Source organism: Engraulis encrasicolus, chromosome 9 (genome assembly GCF_034702125.1).
Source record: "Engraulis encrasicolus isolate BLACKSEA-1 chromosome 9, IST_EnEncr_1.0, whole genome shotgun sequence".
Classification (NCBI taxonomy): domain Eukaryota; kingdom Metazoa; phylum Chordata; class Actinopteri; order Clupeiformes; family Engraulidae; genus Engraulis; species Engraulis encrasicolus.
Genome location: NC_085865.1, coordinates 36,666,087 through 36,693,358, shown reverse-complemented (window position 1 = coordinate 36,693,358; position 27,272 = coordinate 36,666,087). Strand labels below are relative to the sequence as shown.

General features: G+C 44.3%; 1 protein-coding gene across 1 annotated transcript in view; it reads right to left on the bottom strand.

Moving 5' to 3' along the window:
- The window catches only part of vps41 (VPS41 subunit of HOPS complex), a 38,933-nt gene that overhangs the window by 6,721 nt on the left and 4,940 nt on the right, over nt 1–27,272 (bottom strand). The window contains exons 3-22 of the mRNA XM_063207065.1: nt 26,246–26,353; nt 20,593–20,670; nt 19,664–19,738; nt 13,321–13,383; nt 12,673–12,738; nt 8,330–8,449; nt 7,585–7,731; nt 6,875–6,941; nt 6,556–6,653; nt 6,061–6,190; nt 5,798–5,913; nt 5,253–5,309; nt 5,087–5,148; nt 4,691–4,772; nt 4,299–4,391; nt 3,722–3,849; nt 2,122–2,266; nt 1,186–1,227; nt 976–1,026; nt 98–235 (exon numbers count right to left, since the gene is read on the bottom strand). Of these exons, the coding sequence (XP_063063135.1) occupies nt 98–235; nt 976–1,026; nt 1,186–1,227; nt 2,122–2,266; nt 3,722–3,849; nt 4,299–4,391; nt 4,691–4,772; nt 5,087–5,148; nt 5,253–5,309; nt 5,798–5,913; nt 6,061–6,190; nt 6,556–6,653; nt 6,875–6,941; nt 7,585–7,731; nt 8,330–8,449; nt 12,673–12,738; nt 13,321–13,383; nt 19,664–19,738; nt 20,593–20,670; nt 26,246–26,353 (1,866 nt within the window). The remainder of the gene's footprint in view (nt 1–97; nt 236–975; nt 1,027–1,185; nt 1,228–2,121; nt 2,267–3,721; nt 3,850–4,298; nt 4,392–4,690; nt 4,773–5,086; nt 5,149–5,252; nt 5,310–5,797; nt 5,914–6,060; nt 6,191–6,555; nt 6,654–6,874; nt 6,942–7,584; nt 7,732–8,329; nt 8,450–12,672; nt 12,739–13,320; nt 13,384–19,663; nt 19,739–20,592; nt 20,671–26,245; nt 26,354–27,272) is intronic.

Sequence of the window (27,272 nt, the reverse complement as noted above, 5' to 3'; positions counted from 1 at the left end):
GTGTGTGTGTGTGTGTGTGTGTGTGTGTGTGTGTGCGTGTGTGTGTGTGTGTGTGCGTGCGTGCGTGCGTGCGTGCGTGCGTTGGACCTGCGGTTACCTTCTCCAATGGGCAGTGTGTACTGTCCCTGAGGAAGGGCAGTAAGTTGGGCCTGTCGTACTCGGCATACAGGCTGATCTGCCGCTCATGGAAACGCTGACCCTTATGATGGTCCCTCTTGAAGAGCTTATGCAGGTACTAGAGACGAGAAGAGATGAGACGAGACGAGACGAGACGAGAAGAGAAGAGAAGAGAAGAGAAGAGACGAGAACAGAACAGAACGAAAGAGAGAAGAGAAGAGAAGAGAAGAGAAGAGAAGAGAAGAGAAGAGAAGAGAAGAGAATGAAAGAGAGAAGAGAAGAGACGAGACGAGACGAGACGAGAAGAGAACAGAACGAAAGAGAGAAGAGAAGAGAAGAGAAGAGAAGAGAAGAGAAGAGAAGAGAAGAGAAGAGAAGAAAAGAAAAGAGAAGAACATTCAACAGACACGAAGACAATCTAACCTCTCACCTTCCCCTCATACAACATCATGCTTCATTACTGTCTGATTGGTACTAACAGACGGTAGCTTGCTTAAGAGCTGAAGTTTGTAATAATAATAATAATGTGTCTGGATAGTTTTGACCCATCGTCCACAAAAGGAGAGCAATTCTGTGCAGCGAATTATTTTCATTGAGGCATTGTATTCTGATGGAGACGCACAATAAATGCATGACATTTCCCTTTGAAACACTTCAGTCAATAACTAAAGGGCAAATGGTTTAAATAGAAAACAAATGCCTCCCCCTTTCAGCCAGTTCAAACCTAACCATATTAAAATGGGGCCATTCCAAAACTTTATTTATTTGCCATGTCAGAGGGTGCATGGATTTAAAATGAAATAAATCAGAATTTATTTAAATGCTAACGATGCGATGAAAAAGTCACAATGTACTAACGACGTGCAGCAGCTCCGGTCTGTCTTTCAATTCCTCCACGACTCTGTCCGTCTGTGAATGAAAAGAGAGGACACAACACAAAAAAGAAAAAAAAAACATTCAGTACAACCAAGTTAGCCAGCAAGAGAGAAATAATAAAAAGAGAGGAAGACAGAAAAAGAAGAAAAAAAAACACATGGCAAGACATGGGAAGGCCTCAGGTTCACCTACCGATATTTTGTCTTCGTTATCCAGCAACATGTCAACAGCTTTCTGAAAAAGGAGAGGAGAAGGGCTGATATATCCCCCGGACAGATCTATAGAGGCGCGACCTGCAACCTCATAGGTGCTCCATCTTTGATGTAATTACGGAGCCCCGCGCTCATGTGGAGAGCAGAGCAGAGAGGAGAGGAGAGAGGAGGCTAGGGAGAAGAGCTCAGATGCCTCATCTCCACAGAGAGAGAGAGAGAGAGAGAGAGAGAGAGAGAGGGTGAAAATGGAGAGAGTGGCAGAGAGAGCAGGGAGAGGGTGAAAATGGAGAGAGTGAGAGAGAGAGAGAGAGAGAGAGAGAGAGAGAGAGAGATAAAAGAGGGTGAAAATGAGAAGAGAGAGCAAGAAAGGGTGAAAATGGAGAGAGTGACGGAGAGAGTGACAGAGAGAGAGAGAGAGAAAGAGAGAGAAGAGGGTGAAAATGAAGAGAGAGCAAGAAAGGGTGAAAATAGAGAGAGTGACACAGAGAGAGAGAGAATGAGAGAGAAGGAGGGCAAGAGAAAGAGAGCGCACTGTGCTACAATTCTCCCTTGAATAACAGGGAGATATCACCTCCAGAGGTTATTAGAGATGGAGAACTTGAGGCTTGAACTACCTTCAGGGAAACATTCTGCCAACACCTGCTCAGTTCAGGTACACATAGAAATGGAGATGTTAAGTGCATCTGACGTTTAAAACATATCATTATTAACAGTACAGTATTGCACATGTATAATGCCCTAACTTACATTTTTATAACTTTATATGTATATTATTGATATTACCATTTGGTGGTTTGCGCTGAGGTTGATCTTTATTAAAAATGCATGATCACTGAGGTGGTATGGCATCGTATATCTTCAGTTGGAAGTGATAGTGGTGGTGGCTATTCTGATGTGTGTGCGAGTGTGTGTGCACCTCTTTATCAAAGTCCATGAGCAGCACGATCTTGTCCTCGATGGAGGAGAAGAGGTTGTGCTTGTGGATGAGCTCGTATACGTCTTTGTGCCTCAGCCGCAGGTAGATCTCCAGGGCACGGTCGTACCTCTGGTCATACGTGTACCTGAAGGATCATTCGATCAATCAATCAACCGATTAACCAATCACCCAATCAATCAAAAGTATTTCTATAGCACATTATCATACTTAGTCATCATTTAATATGCTTCAAGATGACAAAGACATATGGAAAAAATTATCTGAAGTGTAAATAAAAAAGATTATAGCTCATATCCATAATCATAATCGGGTAACAGTACAGCTGTTTGTAATTTCTTTTTAAAGCAGGCTACTGTTGGGGCAGATTTAATTTAAACAGTGGATGGGAGGAGGGATGGGGACGGGACGGGGGTGAAGGAGAGACACAGAGACATACAATCTGAAACAGATCACGTAAGTAAATGGGACACAATTTTGCAAAAATGTTAATTGGATCACGGTCAGTAAATGGTACACACACACACACAGGCACACACGCACGCACAGGCACACACGCACACAAATGCATATCATGATAGGGTAATGGGTTCACATCTACATGTATACACTTTTTTTGTCAGTCAAAATAGTAAATTAAGCTGAATTTCACTGTGTTTGTTCCTGCCATCTAAATCTGGCTTTAGCTCAGAACCAAAGCAAAAAGAATATCCTTCCCCTGCATCCCTACACTGACAAATGCTCTTTATGTGAATGTGAGAGACACAGAGCTCAGCAGCAGCTCCTGCTACTGATGCATTTCCTGCATGTCCTTGAGGATGCAGATTGATCACAGCTCTTTGAAAATCTGTGGCCATTCGTATACTTAAAGGTACACTGTGCAGGAAATGGTCAAAAAAGGTAATGTAACTATGCTGCTCATTGAAACTGGGATGCCTATTGCCCAATTTGATCTTTTCATGAAAGTTTACTAAGTAATAAACTAATATTTTCTAGTATGGTTTTTGCAGCTAAAAATGTCTATTTCTGGAAATTCAAAATGGCGGACCATGGAGAAGATCCCCCTTTTAATGTATGAAAAGTGCAATTTTCCCAGTCATAATGAATACTTGAATACTTGAATTTGATGGTGGTGGTAAGTATTCATGAAAAAGGTAACATTAGTGAATAGGTAGCATGAAATCTGGAAATAAACAACTAAAAAGTTTGCACAGTGTACCTTTAAATTTCATGAACCTAATTAATTTATTGGTGTTTATTTGTATATGCATATGCATATTCATAAAGCAGAGGACAATGCCACAAATAAGCTTATCTTTTGAATAATCTTAAAAGAAAACACATGAATAATAGCATAATAGCATTGCATTGCCCTGACTGTACTACGACCAAAGCCAAGAAAAAACAAAAAACAAAAGCATTCCCCTGTGTGCCTGTGCTGAAAATCCTCTTCATATTATGTAAATGTGTGACACGGAGCGCGGTGCCAGCCATCTCGTGCTCTTGACACCTCTCCTGCTGTGCATGTCCCCCTGGGGGTGTCAAGAGGTGACAAAAGGAACCGTCCCCGGCCCTCACTCACAGTTCAGCCAGGGTCTTCAGCAGGGTGCTGTTGCTGGGGTCCTTTTTTAGGTGGTCGTTGACTGCCTGCACGATAGTCATGTTGTTGTACAGCTCCCCGGGCCACTCTCTAATGAGCGTGGCAAAGCCCTGCGTGACGTGAGGGGAAAGCACACAAACACACACGAATCACACACATATTGAAGTGCTGTACACGTACATACAGATACACACGCGCGCGCGCGCACACACACACACACACTATCTCGCTCTCTTTCTCTCTCGCCTTGTACTGTCTCATAGACAGGTCACCTGGGTCTGGCCAACATACATTTTGAAAGGTAAAGTACTGCACACATTTGCTCTCCATTTCGACAATAAAGTCAAAGACATACTATGTAACTACAAATAACAATAATACAGTAAATAGACTTAGAATGTACAATCATTGGCTTAGATAAACTGACACACACACACACACACATATATATATATATATATATATATATATAACTTGACTATATATATATATATATATATAATATATATATATATAAAAATAATGGCAATGGGCTATTGAATGGGGGTGACCTGCCAACCTCATAATCAGTCTTGAGGAACTCGTGCAGGATCATCTCGTAGATGGCTGGCCTCAGCCGCAGATCACCTCTAGGTAGGTACTGGCTGATGGCCTACAGGTACAGCACATGGAGGACAAGCACAGGTTAGAGAATATACAACCATTGGGTTATACAGTAGTACAGCACTGGGAAGGAAGCAGAAGGAATTGTGTTATCATTTATGTTGATTTTCTTGAATGACTCAGCAAATGGTTATGGTACACAGCATTACAAAATGAAATGTAGGTGCACTTAAAGAGACGCAGAGAGGTGTATTTCTTAAAAAATAAACCACTACAATGATTTCGAGTTTAAAAATCTAAAACGTACGTATGTATTGTGAATTCAATAACATGAGTGTCTGGGCCTACCTTCAGCTGGCCAATGGTTTTGAAGCGGTAGACCTCGTTCTCCCACAGTTCCATGTTCTTCCCCAAGACCTTCTGGCACTTCCTGCATGAAGACAACAATAAATGGCAGGTTTACAAATATTGTACCTGGATGCGATGCGATGTCCGTGTGTGGCTGAGGGAATATAAAATAATACACTGAAAAAGACAAGAACAAGAAAGAAACAGAGCGAGAAAGAGGTTGGCCTACAGAGAAAGATAGAGGCAGAGACAGAGATAAAGATAGAGTGAGATGTGAGGAGAGAGAGAGAGAGAGAGAGAGAGAGAGAGAGAGAGAGAGAGAGAGAGAGAGAGAGAGAGAGAGAGAGAAAGAAAGAGAAAGAGAGCAATACAGTATAGTATATCCATCCGTCCTACCTGGCGGCTGTGTCATAGTCTCCTTTTTCCACCAGGTGATTGATGTATGCCATCCCAATTTTCTGCAGGAACATAGAGGTCACAAGATGAATTCCCAATGACAAAAGACAAGCTAGCAGGTGGGTCCTAAAATAGTTTGACTCCAGAGACAGAATAGCTACAGTACCTGTACGTCATGTCGCTTGATGTTCTTAAAGCTGATCTCGGCTGCCATTAGCGCTTCCTAGCGAAGAAAGAAACAGGAGTGTTGTGATGAGCTGAGTTGCGATCGGTGTTGCGTGTTGTGATGTGATCGGTCGGTGATTACACAAATTACTGTCTCTCAACATTGCTTTGACAATAATCAGGTACAGCCTAGCTACAGCAGCTAGCCGTGCCCTGCAAACACACCAAGAGACAAAAGCTACAAAGAGTCGCTAGACTGTCTTCTCATAGCAAGAGCCACAAAAGTATGATCGTAAAAGCAGAATGCAAGCAGAATGCAAGCATTCTGACAATACAATTGGCTGTGGCCGCTGTCTGCGAACCGCATCATAGCTCTTTTGCATAATATTCGCTGAGGTTCAACTACAAACTGTCGCTAAAATCACCTCTCTTACTCAAATCGCTTTTGTCTCTTCTGTCGCCAACTCCTCCACAAAAAGCCAATTATTTCTGTCGCTGATACTGCTGTAGTGACTTTTGTTGTGTTTGTGCCATTACATGTCATACCTCGTACTTCTTCTTGTCCAGGAGCCAGTCGATGTGGTCGTCCTGGTCGCGTTCCTTGGCCACCACGATGTCTTTGGGGCTGATGATGTAGAACAACGACTCCCCCTCGGAGTGCTCTGCAGTCACAGCAGAGAAGCATCACACCACATCACTACACTGGCATCTCACTCTCTACACTAGCAATTAATGCTGTTAAATAGTGCCAAACTACACAAAGTTTTACGTTCTACTTCTACTGAACACAACTCTACACCATAGCTTACCTAGCCGATAGTCTCTGCACTCGTTGTCCTGGAAGTTGCGGACGGTGAGAGCGTCAGACGAGATCTCCTCACAGGTCTCAGGTAATGGCTGGATGATGTCAAGGCGTGGCCGCGCACGGAACTCCTCATCCTAGTAACACGCACACACACACACAATATCATAATGACATGGCACATACAGTACATCAAGATTTTTTCTTTCTTTCAAAACCACTGAGTAATAGACCACACAACAAACTATGCTCCTAAACTTAAGTAAGTGATCATAATCCCTATGCGTGAAATGACCAAGTATACTACGTATACAACACCAAATGTTACATCTCACCATGTGTTTGGTGTTCACCTTGACGTATGACAATTAGGATTTCTTAATATTCAGCCTCAAGAGGTTTCTCAAGAGGATCCATTTATTATCAAATGTAGTCAGTTCTGACAAAAAAAGTGTAGCTGCTGTCTTGATGACTTTGTTGAGGCGGTGATGCTCCAGCTCACCATGTGTTCAGAGTTCTCCTTGACGTAGTACAGGGTCACCAGCTGATCTGCCAGGGGGGCCAGGCCACTGATGAAGAACTCCGTCTCAAACGCAGACACTGCACACCACAGGACATCGGTATTATTACACATTTTTACAACACATTGCTTTCTTAGAACAACCTCCCACAATACAATAATGTCTTGGTTTCTATATTGCAGTTTAACAGTTTAACATTTTTTTCTACTTAAAAAGTGAAATGCGGTTCTACTTAAAATAAACATTGACATTTCCACACACTTTTTGAACGTCATCTTAAGATCAAAAAGGAGAAGTTACCAATCTCCACGTAGCGGCTGGGTAGGTCCCGCATCTCAGTGGGGTCTCTCTCCTTCACAGCACATATCTAGGAAAACAATATGCATAACATAGCCACCTTATTGCCAGCTCCAGTGACACCATGCACGAAAAAGGGGTTACACGTCTGCATAGTTTTCCCTGGATGCAACTTATCTGCCGAGGCATTTTTAAGACAATTAATCATCACATTGTAATGGGAGCAAGGGCCATCATACTTCAAAAATGTCTGCAGTCTACACTTACGGATTGGGATTACGATGTGGAAAAAAGTGTCCTCAGATAACATTTGACTCAAAAATGCAGTTTGTATGGAATGTGTTGACTTGTTCCGGAGCGTCTTAATCTCATTTAAAATAAAACCAGCATGTTTAAATCACTGCTGAGGTAGCCCATTTGTTTACGTGGGTCTTCAGCTAAACCGGAAATTGCGTCCCTTTTCTGTTGCCCCAGCAGCAACGCCAGGAATAAGGTGGACACAGTATTAGGCACTGGGCAGAGTGTTGATTTCTTAGAGTCTGAGGAGGGGATCATGGTAATTTTTGCAGGGGATTAGAAATTGGATTTTACACACCAAAAGGCTGTATCTCCAACACACAAATTTGAGCCAACACACAAATTTGAGCCAACACACACCGTGACACACACGCACACACATACATACGCACACACATACACACACACACACACACCTTGACGGAGGAGCCCCATCCGATGATGAGGGTGGCGTTGTCCTTCCAGCAGAGGCTGCAGGGGTACATGTCGGGCCTGAGGCTGGCGTTGTCACGCAGGACGTTAGTGATGCGCTGCTTAGTGCTGATGTCATAGATCTTCACTCCCTGCCAGAGACGAACACACACACACAAACACACAAGATATACAAAGTCAAACACAAACACAGACTAACATACATCTGCATATACACACTCACACACACACATTTGCACACAGGGAACCATGCACAGACTAAATTGCTGTCTGATTTCTTCTGGAAATTTGGGTAGGAGGGCTTGAAAGTTAAATTCTGAGCAAAGTGCTAAGTATACATAGTCAGGCCCCGGCTTCCTCAGGCTTACAGGTTCACTTTCACTACTTTGTAACCTCTAATTTAAAGCAGATCTCTAGAACAGTGAATCCCAACTAGGCGTAGGTAGTATACAGGTACGTGAGCACATTGCAGCAAGTACATGCAAAATGTAATAATAGTAATAAATGTATGGAGCGCGTAGTCACATTGGAAACCAGGACGATATTTCCAAAATGAGTATTCATGGTATTACAAAATGGCTTAGGGGGGTACGCAAGACACAGGTTGCGTCCATTTAAAATCTTCTAGAGTGTATTTGGTACCAGAGTGCTCTCTAAGTGTTTAAACATCTCTGCATGTTTTACAGTACACCATATATTGTAGAGATACTTCCCCAGGAAATGACGTACCACATTGTTGGCCCAGGCGATGAGGTTGGCCCTCCACTTGATGTTGGTGATGGTGCCCTCCCCCTCGTGCAGCACACACGTCTTCCAGCGGTTAAGCCAATTACGCTCATACAGGAGCAGCTGTGGACAACAGGGATCAGCAAAACAACATTATGGCACCAAGTTCAACATGTTACCATCGGGGCATATACAGCATTTATGAGTGCTGATAATGTTTAGACTATAGATTTAAAACTATTTATCATTGGTTCAAAAGACAACCTGGGGTAGAATAACTGAAAAACTGTGTTGTGGTAAACAAACAAGAAAGCTCAAATGTTAGGTGAAACAGTATTCACTTCAGTATTTCAATTGGCCAGAGCCTCATCAGCATCGGTTCATGGAAATTCAATCAATTTCAAGTGATTCCAGATGAACATTTAGAAATGTCATCAAATAAAATGGTGCCATTTATTACATTCCAAGAAAATGATTTCTGCATGTTTGTATCATGACACACGTCAACCAGAAGAGGGCAGTAGAGCACAGTCAACAGACGAGTCGCTCGCCCGCCCGCTCCCTGGCCGGGTATCCAGCATGCAATGCCCTCCCTTCTCTAGCCGTCCTCCTCCGCACGCGGACTGAAAAATCCATTATGGACAAGTGTGTCTTAATTACCCAAATGGAACGCTAAGTGCCTTTAACGAGGAGGGGCTCCTCCTGTATTGCGTGTCAATAAAAACCCTGGCGCACATATAGAGCACTGTGCCACCATCTTCTCCAATCCGCCAACACTGACAGATATTAGATTACTAAGCTTTTAATTAAGAGCCACAGCGGACATTACACAAATTGGCGATACACTCTGATCTCGCCACACATATTTCTTAACATTACATTACCTTACATTACACTTAGCTGACACTTAAATATCTAAAGCGACTTGAAGATATTTAGGTACAGCGTGTGGGTTACAGACCCTGGAGATTGGGTAAGACTGGGTGCCTTGCTCAAGTGCATTTCAGTCATACGTAGTCTGACATGGGATTCAAACTAGCCAGGCCGTGCCCTCCTAGCGACGCAACACCTTCAGCGTTGCTACTAGTCAGGTCAAGAGCAATGCAAGTACTTTCTGAGCTCCCGAAAAATTAGGAACTCCTCACACTTTGTCGGGAAGCAAAAAAACATTAGCAAACCAAGGGAGGTGGGTCAATCATGCCGTTTGGGAAATGTTCATTGTTATGCTCTTGGTCAGACCACGTCTCGAAGACATTTGGAAGTCGATGATATTCAGGCTAGATTCGAACCTGCCACCTTCCTATTCTAGGTCGATCTCCGTAACTCTTAGGCCACACTAGGCCCAGCTGCCTTCATGCTTTTTTGTTGCTGATAACTAGATCCAAAGCCTCTTCCCTTTAGGCCTGTATCAGTCTGGGTATGCCTGTGCCACTCTGTCCCTGTGTGCATACTTACACTGACTTCCTTGAATGCTCTCTTTTTTCTTTCTTTTTTCCTTTCCCAAGTCTTTGAGATGCCCCCTTCAGAAAAAAAAGATATCTATTTGGAGATGATGACTCGTGTCTTTAAACATTACGACTTTAAGATACACTTTGGAGGAGCCAAATCCTATCACATCCACTTTTCCTCTTTCCTTTCAAGAGCGAGTGCGAGAGGAGAGGAGCACAGAAGGGGGTTATGATAATGTCTGTATCTCCCACGAGAGCCAGAAAAGAAATCCTGACAGGAGAGATGGCAATAGCCACAATGGGAGAGAGAGAAAGAGAGACACACACCTCGAGAGGCACAGTCTCAAAGACATACACAAACTCTTATTAAAGACGAGTGGATGGAGCTCACAGGGAGAAGGAGAGAGAGAGAGGGGGAGAGAGACGGAGAGAGAGAGAGATACAGACAGAAGGATAAAACGACAGAGCGGGAGATAGATGGGAAAAGAAAAGGATCTTGGGAAATGGGAGAGAAACCCTTCAGTGCGGCGTCTTCCATTCTATGTCCTCCATTCTCCTCCTCCTTGGCTATGTTAACAGATCACAGCGCACAGCATGGAGGGGGGGGGATAACACACTCGGTGGGGCCCGGCGCACAGCGAATTGAATTGCCTTTGACAAGATGTGTCTTCAGTCGAAGCCTTATTGATTTTTGTGGCGAGGGTGCATTATGGCAGCCTTAAGCCACAGGAAAGAGGACTCAAATCAGGCGGCGATTGAAAGCAGGAGAGGAGAGGAGAGGAGAGGAGAGGAGAGGAGAGGAGAGGAGAGGAGAGGAGAGGAGAGGAGAGGAGAGGAGAAGAGAGGAGAGCAGAGCAGAGCAGAGCGTAGGAGAGGAGAGGAGAGCAGAGGAGAGGAGAGCAGAGGAGAGCAGAGCAGAGGAATCAAGGAGGAGGAGAGGAGAGGAGAGGAGAGGAGAGGAGAGGAGAGGAGAGGAGAGGAGAGGAGAGGAGAGGAGAGGAGAGGAGAGGAGAGGAGAGAACAGGACATGAGAGGAGAGGAGTCAACGAGAGGAGAGGAGAAAAAGGGGAGGAGAGGGGAGGGGAGGAGAGGAGATGAGAGGACATGACATGAGAGGAGTCAAGGAGAGGAGAGGAGAGCATAGGAGAGCAGAGCAGAGGAGAGGAATCAAGGAGCAGAGAGGAGAGGAGAGGAGAGGAGAGGAGAGGAGAGGAGAGGAGAGGAGAGCATAGGAGAGCAGAGGAGAGGAGAGGAGAGGAGCATGGAGGAGCTCTCATTGTACTGAAGGCACCTCCATTGGGTCAAAAGGTACGTCACACATGCGTGCAATGGGGGTGGGGGTAGGGGAGTGTGGATGGGAGGGTTTTTAGATGTGTGTGTGTGCGTGTGTGCGTGTGTGTGTTTGTCTGTCGGTGTGGGCGCGTAGTCTTTACATATAATGTGGTGATAAGGGTGTGAATAAGTGGAATAATTTGCCACATCAAATGTCTTCACCACTGGTATCCAAATGTCCTAAGCGTTGTAAAATCTGGCATTCCTGTAAATAAACACCTCAATATGCTATTCACAATGTGCAAATATAAAAAAAATACTTCTGTATGTAATCTCATTTTAAGTTTCTGTAAAATTCAAAATGCGCTTTGCAATACCATTTACAGTAGTCATACAACAAGCTGTTAGACCACGATAAAAAAGTAAAGAAAGACAGGAGAAAAGCCAAAACAGTAGAAAAGGTGCGATTAGGAATACAACGGTCCATGAGTGGTGGTGCGGCGCCCAAGGATGTCCTTTGGGTTGAATTTCAGGCTGAATTGCAGATACGTGCGAATCAACCCGCTAGTTTGTATAGAAACTGAGCGCAAAAGTGTGGGTCGCCTACACGTGTAAGTGTGTGTGTGTGAGTGTGAGAGAGAGAGAGTAGTACAGGTCATATGGGTAATGACTGTTATTTGTTGGGCTCCGAGAGACAACACCTCTCTCTCTTGGAGAACAGCACTTTGGGGAAAATGGGCCACTCTCACTCAAAGATCAGCCGCCTGTGAGAGCGAGAGAGAGAGAGAGAGAGAGAGAGAGAGAGAGAGAGAGAGAGAGAGAGAGAGGCCGCCATGGTAAGAGCCTTTCACGACTCCTGACAGCAGAAGAGGAGGGATGAAGGGGAGGGATGGACGGAAGAGTGGAGGAGGAGGAGGAGGAGGAGGAGGATGGAAAAAAACCCGAGAACAATTCACCATAAAAGGGGGGGGGGGGGATAAAAAGAGCAAAAATAAAAGAGAAATTGGGCGAACTGGGTGAAACAATGGAAGCAGCTCCCATCCCGCCATAAATTCAGGCCACGCGAAAAAAAACACAAAGAGCATCCCAAGATGGTGGTGAGTGGGCTTAAAAAACATTAAAAAAGAGAAACAGGCATCACTTTGTCCAGAGAGCGGCAAAGTGTGTGCACCCATTTAAAGTGGTTGGTATGACATGGGTTCATGCAAACCTCACCAGTGCACACCATTTGAGCAGATAGATAGATGAGACCTCAGATCAAGACGCCACTTTGGACTGAAACACAAACAGGGTGTGACCCCCTCGCCACCTCACCTGTTCTTGATTGCCCACTGTTGAGAGTGTGTGTGCGCGCGCAAGTGTGTGTGAGTGTGTGTGTATGAGAGAGAGTGTGTGTGTACGTGTGCATATGTGTGTGCGCACATGCATGTGTGTGTGTGTGTGTGCGGGTGTGTGTATGTGTATGTGTGTGAAAGACTGTGCGTGAGTGTGTGTGCGCGCGCCGGCATGCGTGTGTTTGGGTGAGTGTGAGACTGTGCGCGAGTGTGTGTGCATGTGTGTAAGGGGTTGCTTTCAAACTCTCCGGGAGTGCAACGCGGCGCGATGCGCAACACTCCTTGGACTCACCTTGTTGCCCCCGGTGACAAACTGCTTGTTGTTGGATTTGCTGAACTGAGGATGGAGAGCCACCACCTGCGGAGAAGCCCAGCAGATCAAAGACACGGACACGCACGCACGCACGCACCCACATGAGAAAACACACACATATACACACCCACATATACACACCCACATATACACACCCACATATACACACACACACACACACACACACACACACACACACACACACACACACACACACACACACACACACACACACACACACACACACACACACACACACACACACACACACACACACACACACACAGACTAATGGGCCAGACTAGACCATGGCGAGAACACCTACTCTCTATGGGTTAAATACAAAACCTGTAGTTTAGCCATCTGAATATGAAGTCGGCTGGATGACAGGCTACATCAAATGTCTTGTACTGTATGATAAGCACTATGAGCACGATTCAGTACCTTCATGATAATTTGATAAGTTACTGTAAGATATAAATGAGACTATTTTGGACACTTCAGAATATTCATAATACAATTTAATACTCAACATTTATTATTTTCTACATTCTATCTATTCAGTTTCAATTAAAACATGCCTATGGTTAGAAAGGATGCTGGAAACAAAAGCGAACAAATGCCTACCTTTACTGGACAGTCAAAGTTGTCATGGAAACCTTCACGTGTATAAAGACCAACAACTTGCACCTGTGGGAAAATATTTTTTAAAAGATAGCAAAGGATCAGGTGTGCAGTATGTTTCATGTGTACAGGAGGTCTACCGTATTCTGGCTTTGACTTCAATAAATAAATTATTGCATGTTTGGGCTGGATAAATCTTGTGATGCGTATGACCATAATTGCTTCAATGCTAACACAAACTATTCCAACATCTTGTTAAGATGGCCCATGTGTGTATCTCTTCCCTCCAAACAGTCAAAGCATCAGTTGCTCTAAATACTTTTACGAATTGGTGTCCAGTCAGACCCAGTCCATGGTGTCTGATTGAAATACCTTTTATGGTTGACCCAACACAGCTAATCGTGGCCCGAGAGCAGCTAGTCTCTGCCTGTGCTAGTTTTTATATACAAATGGCCAGTACAGGAACATGATGAGATGTCGCAACTCGCTGACTCACTACATTTTCACTGCGTGGTCTATTTTTAAGACATGCACATAATGTAAAATATGAAGGCTACTCTGTGCCAAATATCTAGATGATATATCGTACGGGCCGGTCGGGGCACTGTGGGCTTGCAAGAAGGGCAGCAGGAGCAAAACTACAGTGGAAAGCACACATACAGAATAAGATGGTTTCAGAATCATTAGGAAGTGCATGGAAAGAAAAACTGAGAAAGGGAGAAACGGGACAGAGGAGGGAGTTTTTCATTAAGTGGATTCCACCTTTATTTTATTCATTTCTATTTTATTTTTCATTTTTTTTTTACCTTTTCGCAGTTTGATTTGACCAGTCAAAATTAGAGGTGGTGGTTTGCACTTCCAAACTACAGGTGCAAGAAAGACAAAGGGTCAGACAACAATAAAAACTAAAGCGGAACGTCCACAATTCCACAATTTTAAAAGAAAAATGAAGCAAGTTGAATGTTGAAAGTTGAATGAATTGAGCTCGGAGGGATGTTTTGTTGTCATTAAGTGTTGGGGTGGCCAATTACTGAGTAGGTGTTGTGTTGATCTGTGCCCTCTCAGCCCCCCCTGCCCTGACTAACCTGCCCAGCAGCCACGGGCAACTTTAAAGATAACACCTAATGTCCTCTCGCCACCTCCTCCTATGGCGGCCTCCTTCTTTCAAAGAGAAAAAATAATCACTCTTTCGCCGCTCAAAATATCTTTGGTTATGGGTGAAGGCAGGAACACCACCTCACACCGTTCCTTCAACTCCCTCCAGAACAGACGTGGAAAAAGTTGAACTATTGCTCAGAGGGGGGTGGGTCTACCTCCAAGCTGTGCAGATTCTTTTCCTTAAAAAATAAAAAAAATAAAAAATCCGCAGACACAAAAAAGAAAGCAAGTATATCTGTTTAAAGGCAGCAAAATAAAGGGAAAAAACTTTTCTACCTCCACCCCAGTGCTGCTACACACTATATAATCTCCTATTGGCCTATCACCGCCATCAGCTTCCATTAAAAGAGCAGTGCGATTTGGGGGTTAGGGGTTAACAGTGCGAGAGGGCGGACGATGTCCGTTCGGCACATCGATTTTAATTGGCAAGAGGTGTGTTGGCCGAGACAAGATCTTGTATCCCGCTCGCAGGACTAGTGGAGGAGTCGCTATCAGTCACCGATATCTCTGCAGCCGAGCATGTGCGTGCATGTGTGTGTGTGTGTGTGTGTGTGTGTGTGTGTGTGTGTGTGTGTGTGTGTGTGTGTGTGTGTGTGTGTGTGTGTGTGTGCGCGCTGATAACAGGCAGGTGCTGATCAATGAGGGGACATCAGGGTGGAGAAACGTGATAGTGATCACAAGAGGACAAGTGGAGTCAGGGGAAAGGAGAGGAGAGGAGAGGAGAGGAGAGGAGAGGAGAGGAGAGGAGAGGAGGAGAGGAGAGGAGAGCTGATCAGAGGAGAGCTGATGAGAGGAGAGCTGATGAGAGGAGAGGAGGAGAGGAGAGGAGAGGAGAGGAGAGAGGAGGAGCGGAGAGGAGAGGAGAGGAGAGGAGAGGATAGAGGAGAGGGAAGAGGAGGAGCGGAGAGGAGAGGAGAGGAGAGGAGAGGAGAGGAGAGGAGTGGAGAGGGGAGGAGAGAGGAGGGGAGCTGAGAGGATAGAGGAGGAGCGGAGAGGAGAGGAGTCAAGAGGAGAGGAGAGGAGAGGAGAGGGGAGGGGAGGAACGGAGCGGAGCGGAGCGGAGATGGGAGGAGAGGTGAGGAGAGAAGAGGAGAGGAGCGGCAGAGGAGAGGAGAGGAGACCAAGGTGCCATGTGTTTCTGAAACGCAACACAGCACACCTTGTCCCCAAAGACATAACCATCACAAAACTCTAAGACTCAGAGCTTTCTTCGTTTTCATTCAACACCACACCAGCAAAGCAAATACTGAACGAAATGCCATTCCTTTGAATCACATCAGTGTCTCAACTAACTTCAAGTAAGAAGTTGCAACGATATAATGAGCAATATAATGCAATGCTTTCAGTATAGACAACGTGCTGATCGATGATGAGATATCAGGATAGAGAAAAGTGACACAAGGGAGATGAAGTCAGGAGAGAGGGGACAAAGGCACCAGGTGGAAAAGTGAAACACTCACTGAAAAAGCTTTACTAACATAGTACGACACCACTATGACAGCACACAGGGCCTTAAGTAATACGTATGACTTGGGCATTGCCATTCTGGTAACAGCTAATCTATGACAGGGGCCGTGTCTTACTGGGTCAGATGTAAGCCAGAGTCCCCTGTTCCCAAAGTCCCTACTGTTTGTGTGTTAACATGACCATCACAAGACTTAAACCGGGCTCAAACTACACGACTATCGGTCCGATTCTCGGCTGAAAACCCCCCTTACGACAATTGGTGGAGCGTTACCCCCCAGGACCATCGCAAGCGATTGTCGGGAAAGATTTCCTCGTTGTGTGCGACGTTCTTAGATAGAACTTTGGCAGCTCAAAGAGTTGCCGATCGAAAATCGTAGAAATCAAACAGTGTTTGATTTTTGCGACTGGAAATAGAACGTCGGGCATTGTCTCGGTGGTTGTGGCCGTGTAGTTTGAGCCTGGCTTTAGGGTGATGATCCACTCCAAACTTCCCATCGCAACACTAAACACATTGCTGTCGTCCTTTAAGACCCTTTGATAACTGTAGGCCTTGATGATATGTAGAACTGCTCTGCGTTGTGACTGGACTGCTGTACCACCCCTTCGTCTTGCTCCGCTATGGAGCGGTTACCTCGTGATATGGTTGTGACGTGAGGGAAAGCAGCATAAACTTGAAGATTTGCCTTTGCCTTTCATGTACAATGGTTCACACACAGACAAGAAGGAGAGTAGGCCTACATAAGAATGTTGAATGTAGAAAGATGGTATATGTGCTGCTTTTGCCGTTTCGGAGATGGAGGCTACCCGACTTTGGAGTACTCCTTACTCCCAGGGATTAAAGCAAAAAAAAGTCATCTGACTGAACTTTTTTACCGGTTAGGCACCCGATCGAGTATCACTCCGTAACCCAACGAAAACCAATGTAGCCAGGCTCTGCCCTCATAACGAAACATACACTGGTTTTATGCAAGGAATGGTGCCAGAGCTAGCACTAGGCATAGGCAGACAGGGCAGTCGCCTGGAGCAGAATAGGCCTATGTATTGAGGGCGCCAGTAATACCAAAAAGTGCCACAAAATCAGAACTTCAACCAACATAACACTTTACACTTCACATTAACAAACATAACCTCCTTGGTGGAGGTAATGAATATTCATTATACACTCAGTAGGCCAATATACACACTCAGTATGAATGTACCTGTAGGTACTAGATCAGATGCTATGCTATGTTTACAGATGCCAATTTCTAAATACAAAAAAATGAAAGAGGGAAAGGGGGCAGGCCTAGGCCACCAGATTGACAAGAACTGGCCGAGAATGGAGGGATAATGGATACTATATCAGACTGCAAACATTGAACTGCAATTTGGGGCATGTTTTGGTTATTTCCTCTTATTTCTACCCATTGTTTATGAATTGTTCACAACATTATGCAGAATGGATTCACATTAAGTGTTGCTTCAAAATGGTCTAGCTGATATCACAGAATTATTGACTTGGAATTGCAATGCGTTGATACAGTGATCCCATTATGGTTTTTTTGTTGTAGTAGGCGGCTATATTTTGACTTTCCCATCAGAATGGGCAAACACTGTTCTGGTGAAAGCACTGCGCATTGCTTGCAGTTGTATTTCTGACATTTAAACTAGTTGGTTATTTTGTATGTTTTTCACTATTCGTCCTGTTACAAATAACTTGTTGATGTTTACAAACAGGGTGCGGTAGTCTACCTCTTGTATTCTACCGTTTTGAAAACCTATGGCTACCGGTAGTTTTTTGCTTCTCGATGTGCGGTGCCAGGCACACGCTTACCATTGATTTAAAAAACGTCCCCGATTCCCGCACGCACTCTTGTTCTATCCTACAAGCTGACACGACGCAAGCAGACACGACACAGTCAGACATACGTCTATATAACAAAAGTAGCACACTTTCCCAAGCTTGTCGCGCAACTTTCCACTCGAATCAAGACAAATCACCCACCTATCAGTCCTGAGTGCGCAGTGCGCAAATAACTGAACTCAAACGAAGCGTATAGTCCGAGAAGACGTTGAGCCACTCAAAAACGAGCACACACAACTGTTGCTGCACACTATTCCAGTTAGCAAAAATAGCATCACAGAGTAGCCTACAACAAGCCGTGAAACAAACACCGAAACAGCAATTATTGACCAGCCAGGAGAACACTGCTTCCCAGAACAAGACGTGGCATAAAATATTGGCTCTGCCAAGGATAGCCTCCGTGACCCCTGTAAAATGAAACCCATTTTCAACTTATTTCTTAAATATATCGGCAACAACAAAGTTAATATGCTATGATTACAGGTGAGACTGTAAATTATCCGTTGTCAGAAAGACAACTACAGCTAGTTCTACACGTAGCCAGACAAACGCGCTAAACTTTGAGGATGAAACGCATGTTATTACGCATGGTATATTCTAGCTAGCTGCCAATGATAGCCGTCCCATTGGGGCTATGAATAATGTTAGTAAAAGTAACAATGCTTAAAAGAAAAACCCTTCATGAAAAGGACATCATGCGCAGTTGAAGTAAACTATTCTTTTTTTTTTCTAACTATCGCCACGGCAGGTGCAATGATAATGGAAACATACGTGTCCTACCTTCTTCCAGCTATGCATTCCATGCGCATTATTAGCCCATATAAGAATATCAGTCCAACCCGTTTAATGATTGTCATTGCACTTTAAAGACATAGTATTACACTTATTTTCTTTTCTGCCATCAGCAACAATGTTGGCTATTTGATTTTTTTAATCTCTCGCGCTGCGCCGCAACCGAATTGTTGACCGCTGGTGTACTTTTTTTTTGGAACACGGAGGACCAGGGGATGGCTCAAAACTACTGAGTGAATCTGTTGTATGACACAACCGGTGCTGGAGTGTAAAACTAAATCCGTGCACCAAACACACCTCTCGTCCCCTTCTCATGGCCAGGAGTGCTCTCGATTTGAGTTCAGTTGGAAAGTAAAAATTGTAAATTAACTGACATGAATTATAAGGACGGAAATCCGTCCAAACGAAAATCCAGTTGACGGAAATCCGTCATAGCGACGGAAAACTTTAATCCCTGTACTCCTCGCAGGAAAAAAACATGAAAGGTCAGAAAAGAGGAGAAATTTGTACATTTCAAGTTGGCCAAATCTCTCCCTACTAAAGAAAGCAAATTTGCACAAAAAACACTGCTAACTAACTTGAAGCATAGTACCTGCAGTGAAAGTATCAGTCTGTGCTGTTGGTTTTGGTGATGGAGTATATCTGGCTTTGGAGTCCGTCTCAACATATTCTGCACTACAGTGTAGAGTAGAAGGTACTGCTGTCAGTCACCTCTCAGGAAAAGAGCACCAAAGGTCAAGGAAAGAAGTTTCACATGATAAAAAAGACAGAGAGTGGGAAAAAAAGAAGCTGCAAAAAGATAGTGAGCATAGCACACCTGAGAAGAAGAGGAGATGATGGGGATGGAAGGAGAGGGAAAATGGGAAGAACAGTGAAGGGAGAGGAAGAGTATGAGAGAGAAGAAAGTCAGAGAAAGAGAGACGGAGAGTGACAGAGCATGTGGTGGACGGAAGAATATTGTATGAGAGAGTGTGAGCAGAGAGAGAGAAAGAGAGAGAGAGAAAGAGAGAGAGAGAGAGAGAGAGAGAGAGAGAGAGAGAGAGAGAGAGAGAGAGAGACAGAGAGCGCGTGGTGGAGTGGACTCACCTTGCCATCTTCTGAGCAGATCCCAACATGCTCCCCGCTCTCGTCCAGACTGATCTGATTGATCTTCACCTGACTCTGACAGAAAGAGACACAAGTTGACAAATCACACCAGAGCAGAGGCACCTGATGACGGGGGTGGAGTGAGGGGTGGAGGTGTATGATTGGGTGTCATTGTGTTTGTGTGTGTGTGCACTGTGTGTGTGTGTGTGTGTGTATTGTATTTGTGATCTGTGTGTGTGTGTGTATGTGCCTGTTAGGGGGGGGGGTTCTACAGCATCATGAGGGCCCATGTCAAGAGAAGTCAGAACAGACTGCTGGGGGGGTGAGCCTACACAGATCACATCTCTCTCTCTCTCTCTCTCTCTCTCTCTCTCTCTCTCTCTCTCTCTCTCTCTCTCTCTCTCTCTCTCTCCTCTCTCTCTCTCTCTCTCTCTCTCTCTCTCTCTCTCTCTCTCTCTCTCTCTCTCTCTCTCTCTCTCTCTCTCATTTACAGACTAGAAGACAAGTGCTACAATCACATCTCAAGACAATTGTGTCGAATATGAGATTTGTGTGTAACAAAAACAAACAAAACACACACACACATCTGAACATGCACACTTTTTTGAACATGCATTTTTTTGCTTTCATCTATACATTGTCTGATGTGATTTATGAAATGAGACAACAAAACAACAACAGGAAGAGACTTGAAGCATACTAGTCTACGTAGGGGAATGTCAGCGATAACTGACAACTTAACACAAAAAAATCTATATGGGCTTTGAGAGACAACCGCGTGGAAGTGCATGTGTAAGCCACGCTATCCCTCCTTGCGTCCCCTTTACTGTTAACTTATGGACAGCGTGTCAGGTCAGAAGGAGGAGAGGTGATGAGGCTCGGGATGGGGAAAGGGAAAGGAGATCGCAGCACAAGGGGTCATAACTTACAATCTCAAACTTCTGAGTGACGTTTCCTTGAATGTCCAGCAAGTACACCTTTCCGAAGTGAGTGCCCAGCGCCAGAAACTGCAGAGAGAAAAAGTAGAGAAACAGAACAGAGCGTAACATGAGATATGAGGATAAACTGCATATTATTATGTATTAAGACAAATAAAGGGTTGGGAAAACGCACAGCATTTTGCATACGTTTTAAGGATTTATAAAATGTGTTGGGGGGGGGGGGGTGTTGTGGGGGGGGGGGGGGGGGTCAGGGGGAATTAAAAAAGAGGTGGAGGCTCATAGTGAGATTTGGGTGGATGGGGTGCGTGTGGAGGGGTGGAGGTTTGGGAGTGGTGGGGGGTAACTAGACCCTTGGGGCCAAAAAAGTGTGAAATTGCAAGGGGACGGAAAACCCCATTTATCAGTGCAGTGCCGTGTGAAATGGCACTTCTTTTCTGTGTGTGTGTGTGTGTGTGTGTGTGTGTGTGTGTGTGTGTGTGTGTGTGTGTGTGTGTGTGTGTGTGTGTGTGTGTGTGTGTGTGTGTGTGTGTGTGTGTGTGTGTGTGTGTGTGTGTGTGTGTGTGTGTGCAGGGGAGAGGGAGTGGTGGTTTAGGAATCAACATAATATATGCGCTACGCACGTTGCCCATAGCACCTTAAGAGTTTATGAGTGTTTTCTAACTGAGTGGGCAAGTTTGCAAATTTCATTCCTCCACCACCAAACAATTTAAAAGAAATTAAATTGGTATTGGGAAAAAAACACACAAGACTGACCAATAAAAATCATAAATATGCCTGAACAGTTTTGCTCGTAGCACACCAACCAATGATTATTATTTACTGACAATATTATACATTGTTTTAAAAATCCACAAACACCACAAACAAATATTAGGAAACATATCATGATTGTTACTTTATTATAGGCTGGCACGTTGATGTGATTCTCTTCTCTGAAGGCTAATTGTTTATTCACCATGTGGAGGACAGAGGTTGAAGTCCAAAACTAATCAGACCTCAGTGAACCATTGCTCTGTTTTTATATATCTATTTATATATTTATTGTTTATTTTCTTGTCTTGTCTATTTGTCATGTTTTGTTTTTGTTGTCCTTGTTTTGTTTTGCTACTGTCCTTTGTCACTGTCCAGGGCCGTCGTTAGCCCGATTTTTAAAATTAAACATTTTTCCAAAAACAAATGCTGAATACGAACCACCAAGAAGGCAAGTTAATCTGAATACAAGTTCCTGTTTGCTTATTTATTCTTAATGCCACTTATATCCTACTGCACAGCAATAAAAGCAGGGTTAATTAAGGTTCTTGAGATTTGAGCTGTTTTATTAAAATGTGGGTATGTCAGAGCTGCATGAGCACATTCTAGTGTAAAATGAAGGTTCTAGCTTTTAAATGCAACTTATTTCATGTTTGTATGTGCTTCGGAGGCTGAGATATTTAGGTTTTAATAGGGAGAGGGCACCTTTCCCAAAAAGGGCTTAGGCTAAAATGGGTTAACAGGATTGTACAGGTAACTGTTAATACCTGCTGGGCATTGCTGCCTGTCGCACCTCCACCGGTGCCCATGGGCCATCCTATCCAGTGATTCCTGTGCCACAATTACCACTTAGTTTTACCTGTCCAATTCAGCCAGGTGATTGGCTGGTTGAATGACCACCTGGTTGAATTGGACATGCAATACAATGACATTTGGAATATGTGGTAGTAGATTGTAACTAATGAATGCATTTTGGCCATCACTGGCCATATCCCAAACCATAGAGGTAGAAAATAACACTAGAGAGGACACAGCAATTTGCGACAGCACTGGGAAATGGCAGCTGGAGCTTCCCAACTTCCGTAGGTAGTGTAGGTACCTTGAGGCAATGCAAGTCAATGGAGAACACGCCCACCCCTGTCAAGAAATTGACTAAAACTGTGTAAATATGAAGTAACACTTTCATCAAAGACCAGATTTTAAATGTCAGGCTAAATATCTACTTAAATCATATGAGTCGATAAAATACATTTAAAAATCAAATAATATCTTTTATGAACATAGTTGGCAACACACTTCAACTATTGTCCTTGTATAGCGTGTTGATGGACATTTTCACATGATTAAGCCATTTTTGACAGAGGTGAGCCTCGTTCTCCGTTAATTTCCATTTCTCTGATCTACCTACAGATAATGGCCGCTACAGATTGCCGTAAAAAGGGGGGCGGGGTCCTCTCTAGTGTTATTTTCTACCTCTATGTCCCAAACCCTAACCCTAACACCTGACCAATAGCAGGACTGGTTTGTAGCTTATCTTGACAGGTAGGCCATATCGTCAAGACACCACCTCTGCCTCCCATACAGCTAGTGGTGGTCACTAAGGTGTGGAAAGAGAAGGATTAAAAAGGTGCTGCTGGGGAATGCTTAATTTAGCTTTAATACAAGAGTGTGTAAACACACACATACTCTCTCTCTCTCTCTCTCTCTCTCTCTCTCTCTCTCTCTCTCTCTCTCTCTCTCGATAAAAAACCTCACACAGCCTGCTCTGCCTGTTGTGTCCACTAGGTGTGGCAAGTGGCTCAACCCAACCCAACCCAACACCACCCCACCTTACTACCCCCACTCCACTCCCACCCCCACGCTTCACTGAAGTCCATAATGAAATGCTTATATTTACAGGCACAGCTGAGCATATCCAACAGGACCTCCCACACACACACCATGCACATCGTCCTCTCCCACACACACACACACACACACACACACCATGCACCTCGTCCTCTAATACACACGCACACACGCACACACACATCATCTCCAAACAAATAAAATCAGTCCCAAATAAATAAATAAGTGGCTAGGGCCGGCTGGCCTCGGACACTCTTAAAGGGATTTACCGCCAGGAGAGGGAGAGAGAGAGAGAGAGAGAGAGAGAGAGAGAGAGAGAGAGAGAGAGAGAGAGAGAGAGAGAGAGAGAAGGAGAAAACGAGAGAGAGAGGGCGCTCACATTAAATTCCCATTCTTGGCCACTTAAAATAACAAGGCAGCATCAGGGCAATGTGGGCATTACCTGCCGTGTGTTTGGGCTAGCGTGTGGATGCACTAAGACCAGCCAGGAGGTAGAAACGTGTGTGTGTGTATGTGTGTGTGTGTATGTGTGTGTGTGTGTGTGTGTGTGTGTGTTTGGGGGGATGACGGGGAGGACAATTGAAGGAGAGCAAAAGGGAAAGGACTCACATATACAAAAAAAAAATCAGGACCCTTTGCCTTGTACTCGCACAAGGTTGCTTTCGCTTGGCCGGCGAGGTTGGCGAGAAAGATAAAGAGACAGAGGGAGAGAGAGAGAGAGAGAGAGAGAGAGAGAGAGAGAGAGAGAGAGAGAGAGAGAGACCGTGGAAGAGAGAGGTTTTTTTGGTCTTTTTTTAAAGAAGGGAGAATCCCTAGGGAGCGGAGGAATGGTGGAAAGAAAAGGAAAGGAAAGGAGAAGAGAGGAGAAGAGAGAAAAAAAAGAATAGAAATCAATAGTGGTTAATAAAACATCAGGTGAGGAGACATAACTAGCTATGACTATTCCTCCCAAGCAGCCGCGCATGAGTGCACCCAGTGCCACAGCGATTAGCCACCGGCCTTACAAGCCCACGCCACGCCCTCCCCCACCCCCCTTCTCTCAAACCCCCCCACCTCTTCCAGCTTCCAAGAAAAACACAAAAAGAGAAGAAAAAAAGAAAAAAAAAGAATACAGCTTTTCATCCTATCCCTGCTGTCCCCACCAAATACCAAAAGAGGCACTATAAGACAAGAATGTGGCATGGCGTCCTCCTCTGCAGCCAATACAAAAAAGGGGAAAAATAAGAAGCTTGCACGCTGACCTTAAAGGACCACTTCAGTCAATTTCAATATGCTGTTGTATTGCTCACGTTACCCTTGACTTGTCAGTACCCGGTGATGCCGCATTTTTCGGTTCAGCCCTTTCCGAGATATGAGCTATTCTAATGGGGGCAGCTAGTTGTCTGCTGATGTTGAATAACCTTTTGGATGTTTGGATGTTTTTGGGAATAAATAAAAATGTTTTTTTGAAATGTAAACAAACCGCTGTCCCCATTACAATGACCAGGATCTTGGAAAAGGCTGAAGAAGAAGAAGGAAAAAAAACTCAGGTACTGACAAGTCCAGGGTAGTGTGAGAATTACAACTGCATGTTGAAATTGACTGAAGTTATCCTTTAACAAGAGGGAAAATAATGAAAGAATGCTGCTTTGGGAACAGACACAGGTGAAAGATGGATACAAGTGAAAGAGAAATAGAAAGCAAAGATGTTGGAGTGAAACTGAAGAAAATACGAGCGTAAAAAAGAGAGATGAATTGGTCATATCTGCCCTGGGTCAAACTGGAGAGACCAACGGATGGTGTGATCCGCTATACACCTTTCACACCTCTCAGTTTAAAGCACTTAGGCCACAAGAATGAAATATGGTACCTGACAGTATGGATGGGGAATTGCCATCCACGTGAGTGAGGGAATGAGGTATTTGAGGTTAAGTAAATTGGGGTAAGTAAATATTACATTCTTACTGACATAATGGCCTCCTTTACATGAGACATTTCATTCAGCTTTGAAAACATCATGCACACACTTCACAATTCAGAATTAAATGAAAGTTCAATGCAAACTTGACAGAATAATTTAATTCAGAAATGATTAATTCAGGATTAAACGTCATATAAACGTGGCCAGTGTGAATCACACAAATGCTTGAAACCCTTCCCACAGCTGGTTCCCCCAGTTTTCATTGGACACTCTTCTATAAGGCCTTCCATTTGTTTTCATTCGTGTAAAGTGGACAAGCCTATGGGAGATTTCAACTGGAATTTGGAAAGGTGGTCTTTCGCTACAATCAAAAATGCGTTTTCCAATGCCACAGCCTCTCGATGGGACTGTGATCAAGGCTTTCACTTGGCGGATGTAGTAGAATAGTCACTTTCCCCTTTACTTTAGTGAAAGCATTCCAGTGCCCCTGGCCTTGCATTTCCCATTACTCTTCCACTTGTCGCCATACAGGATGGTCAAGTGAACATTCCCCTTTTTTGTGTGTTTTTAAAAAAAAAAAAACATTGTAGGTACTGTCCTTTCAGTTGGCATGTCTTTATCCACTCACAGTACTACTGTATACCTGCATCTGCGTGAGTAACACACATGTAGGCCAGATGACAACATGTCTGCTTTGTTTCTTTACAAAAAAAGGCTATTTTTACATGACCATCTATCCATTTTTTATGTCAAGTTTATTTTTTGAAGGGACAGTGTTCGCACATATGCACGCCCACACACACACACGGACACACAGGCGCACACACAGACTACTGGGAATCTGCAAACATACAGTATACTGACAGCACATGCTGTTGGGGTGGTCACAGCCATACATAACATACACAATCCAACCAAGACCTTGCCATTGTTTTTTTGTAGATTACTTTGTTTTTTTTTGCCTTCATCAGGCTAGGACGGTGTGACAGCAGGCAGGAAAATAATGGGAGTAAATAGAGATGGAGTTGGGATATGACCCAGGCAGCATTCGAACCTGGGTCCCCATGGGCTATGTTGACCACATGTGGTACGCAGGTATGAAACACCCCTCCTCAGCCACCTTGTCGTTAGGTTTGTTCTTACCTTATCATGGACCGTCATGCAGCTGGCCGCATCCTTCTGCAGGATCTCCGTCACCCCATTGGTCAGTCTCTCATACTTCAGCTTAGGCTCCTCCTCGCTATCTTCCTCCTATGGGGACACGATACGTGCACACACATGCACACATGCACACGCAAACGCAGAGAGAGAGAGAGAGAGAGAGAGAGAGAGGGAGTGAGAGGATTGTTACTCAGTAACAAATCTCCCAATAACATGTTCAATATAATGCAGCCAAAACCATAAAGCAGCTATTGTCCATTCCATCTTACACACGGTTACACATACCATCCACATAATATGCTGAAACCATTACGCCATGGCTCGCCATGTTTGCTAAATTCTACTTTATTTATTTGCAAGATTTGCATAGTACACATTTTGTGTAGTTACTACACAGAGCTAATATGGATTTTCTTTCTTTATCTAATTTAATTAAATCAATCCTGATGCAACCTAATCTCAGTAAGAGGGGGTAAACAAAAAAAAAGTTCAAGATGGTTAAAAAGTATACCTCGCACTGGCAGCTAAAAGTGATGACATCCACCGCCTCCCTTAAGCCCTCCACTATCGCCTATGCAGGAGTGCTGACTTTGCTGCGCAAAGGGGACAGCTGTCCCGGGCCCATGGAGAGAGGGGCCCCTAGAGCTGAGTCAACATTACATTATATACGTATAAGGCTGAGGGGCCCTTTCAGATGACTTAGTCCTGGGCCCAGCCAAAGCTGTCAGCAGCCCTGCCCCTCCAATACCCAACGTCCAGCAGCCTCCATCCACCCGATCTGTTTAATATTATAGAGACCAAGGAAGGAGGCAAGGCATCAATCTCCCAAATAACCTCTCGCTGCTTTGATCACCTCTCTGGATTTGATCAGTATGGTTGATACACCCCATCCCACCCCCAACAACACACACACGCAACAAACACACACACAAGCACAAGCACACTCTCTCTCTCTCACACAGACACACACACAGAAACAAACACAGAAACACAAACACAGAAACAAACA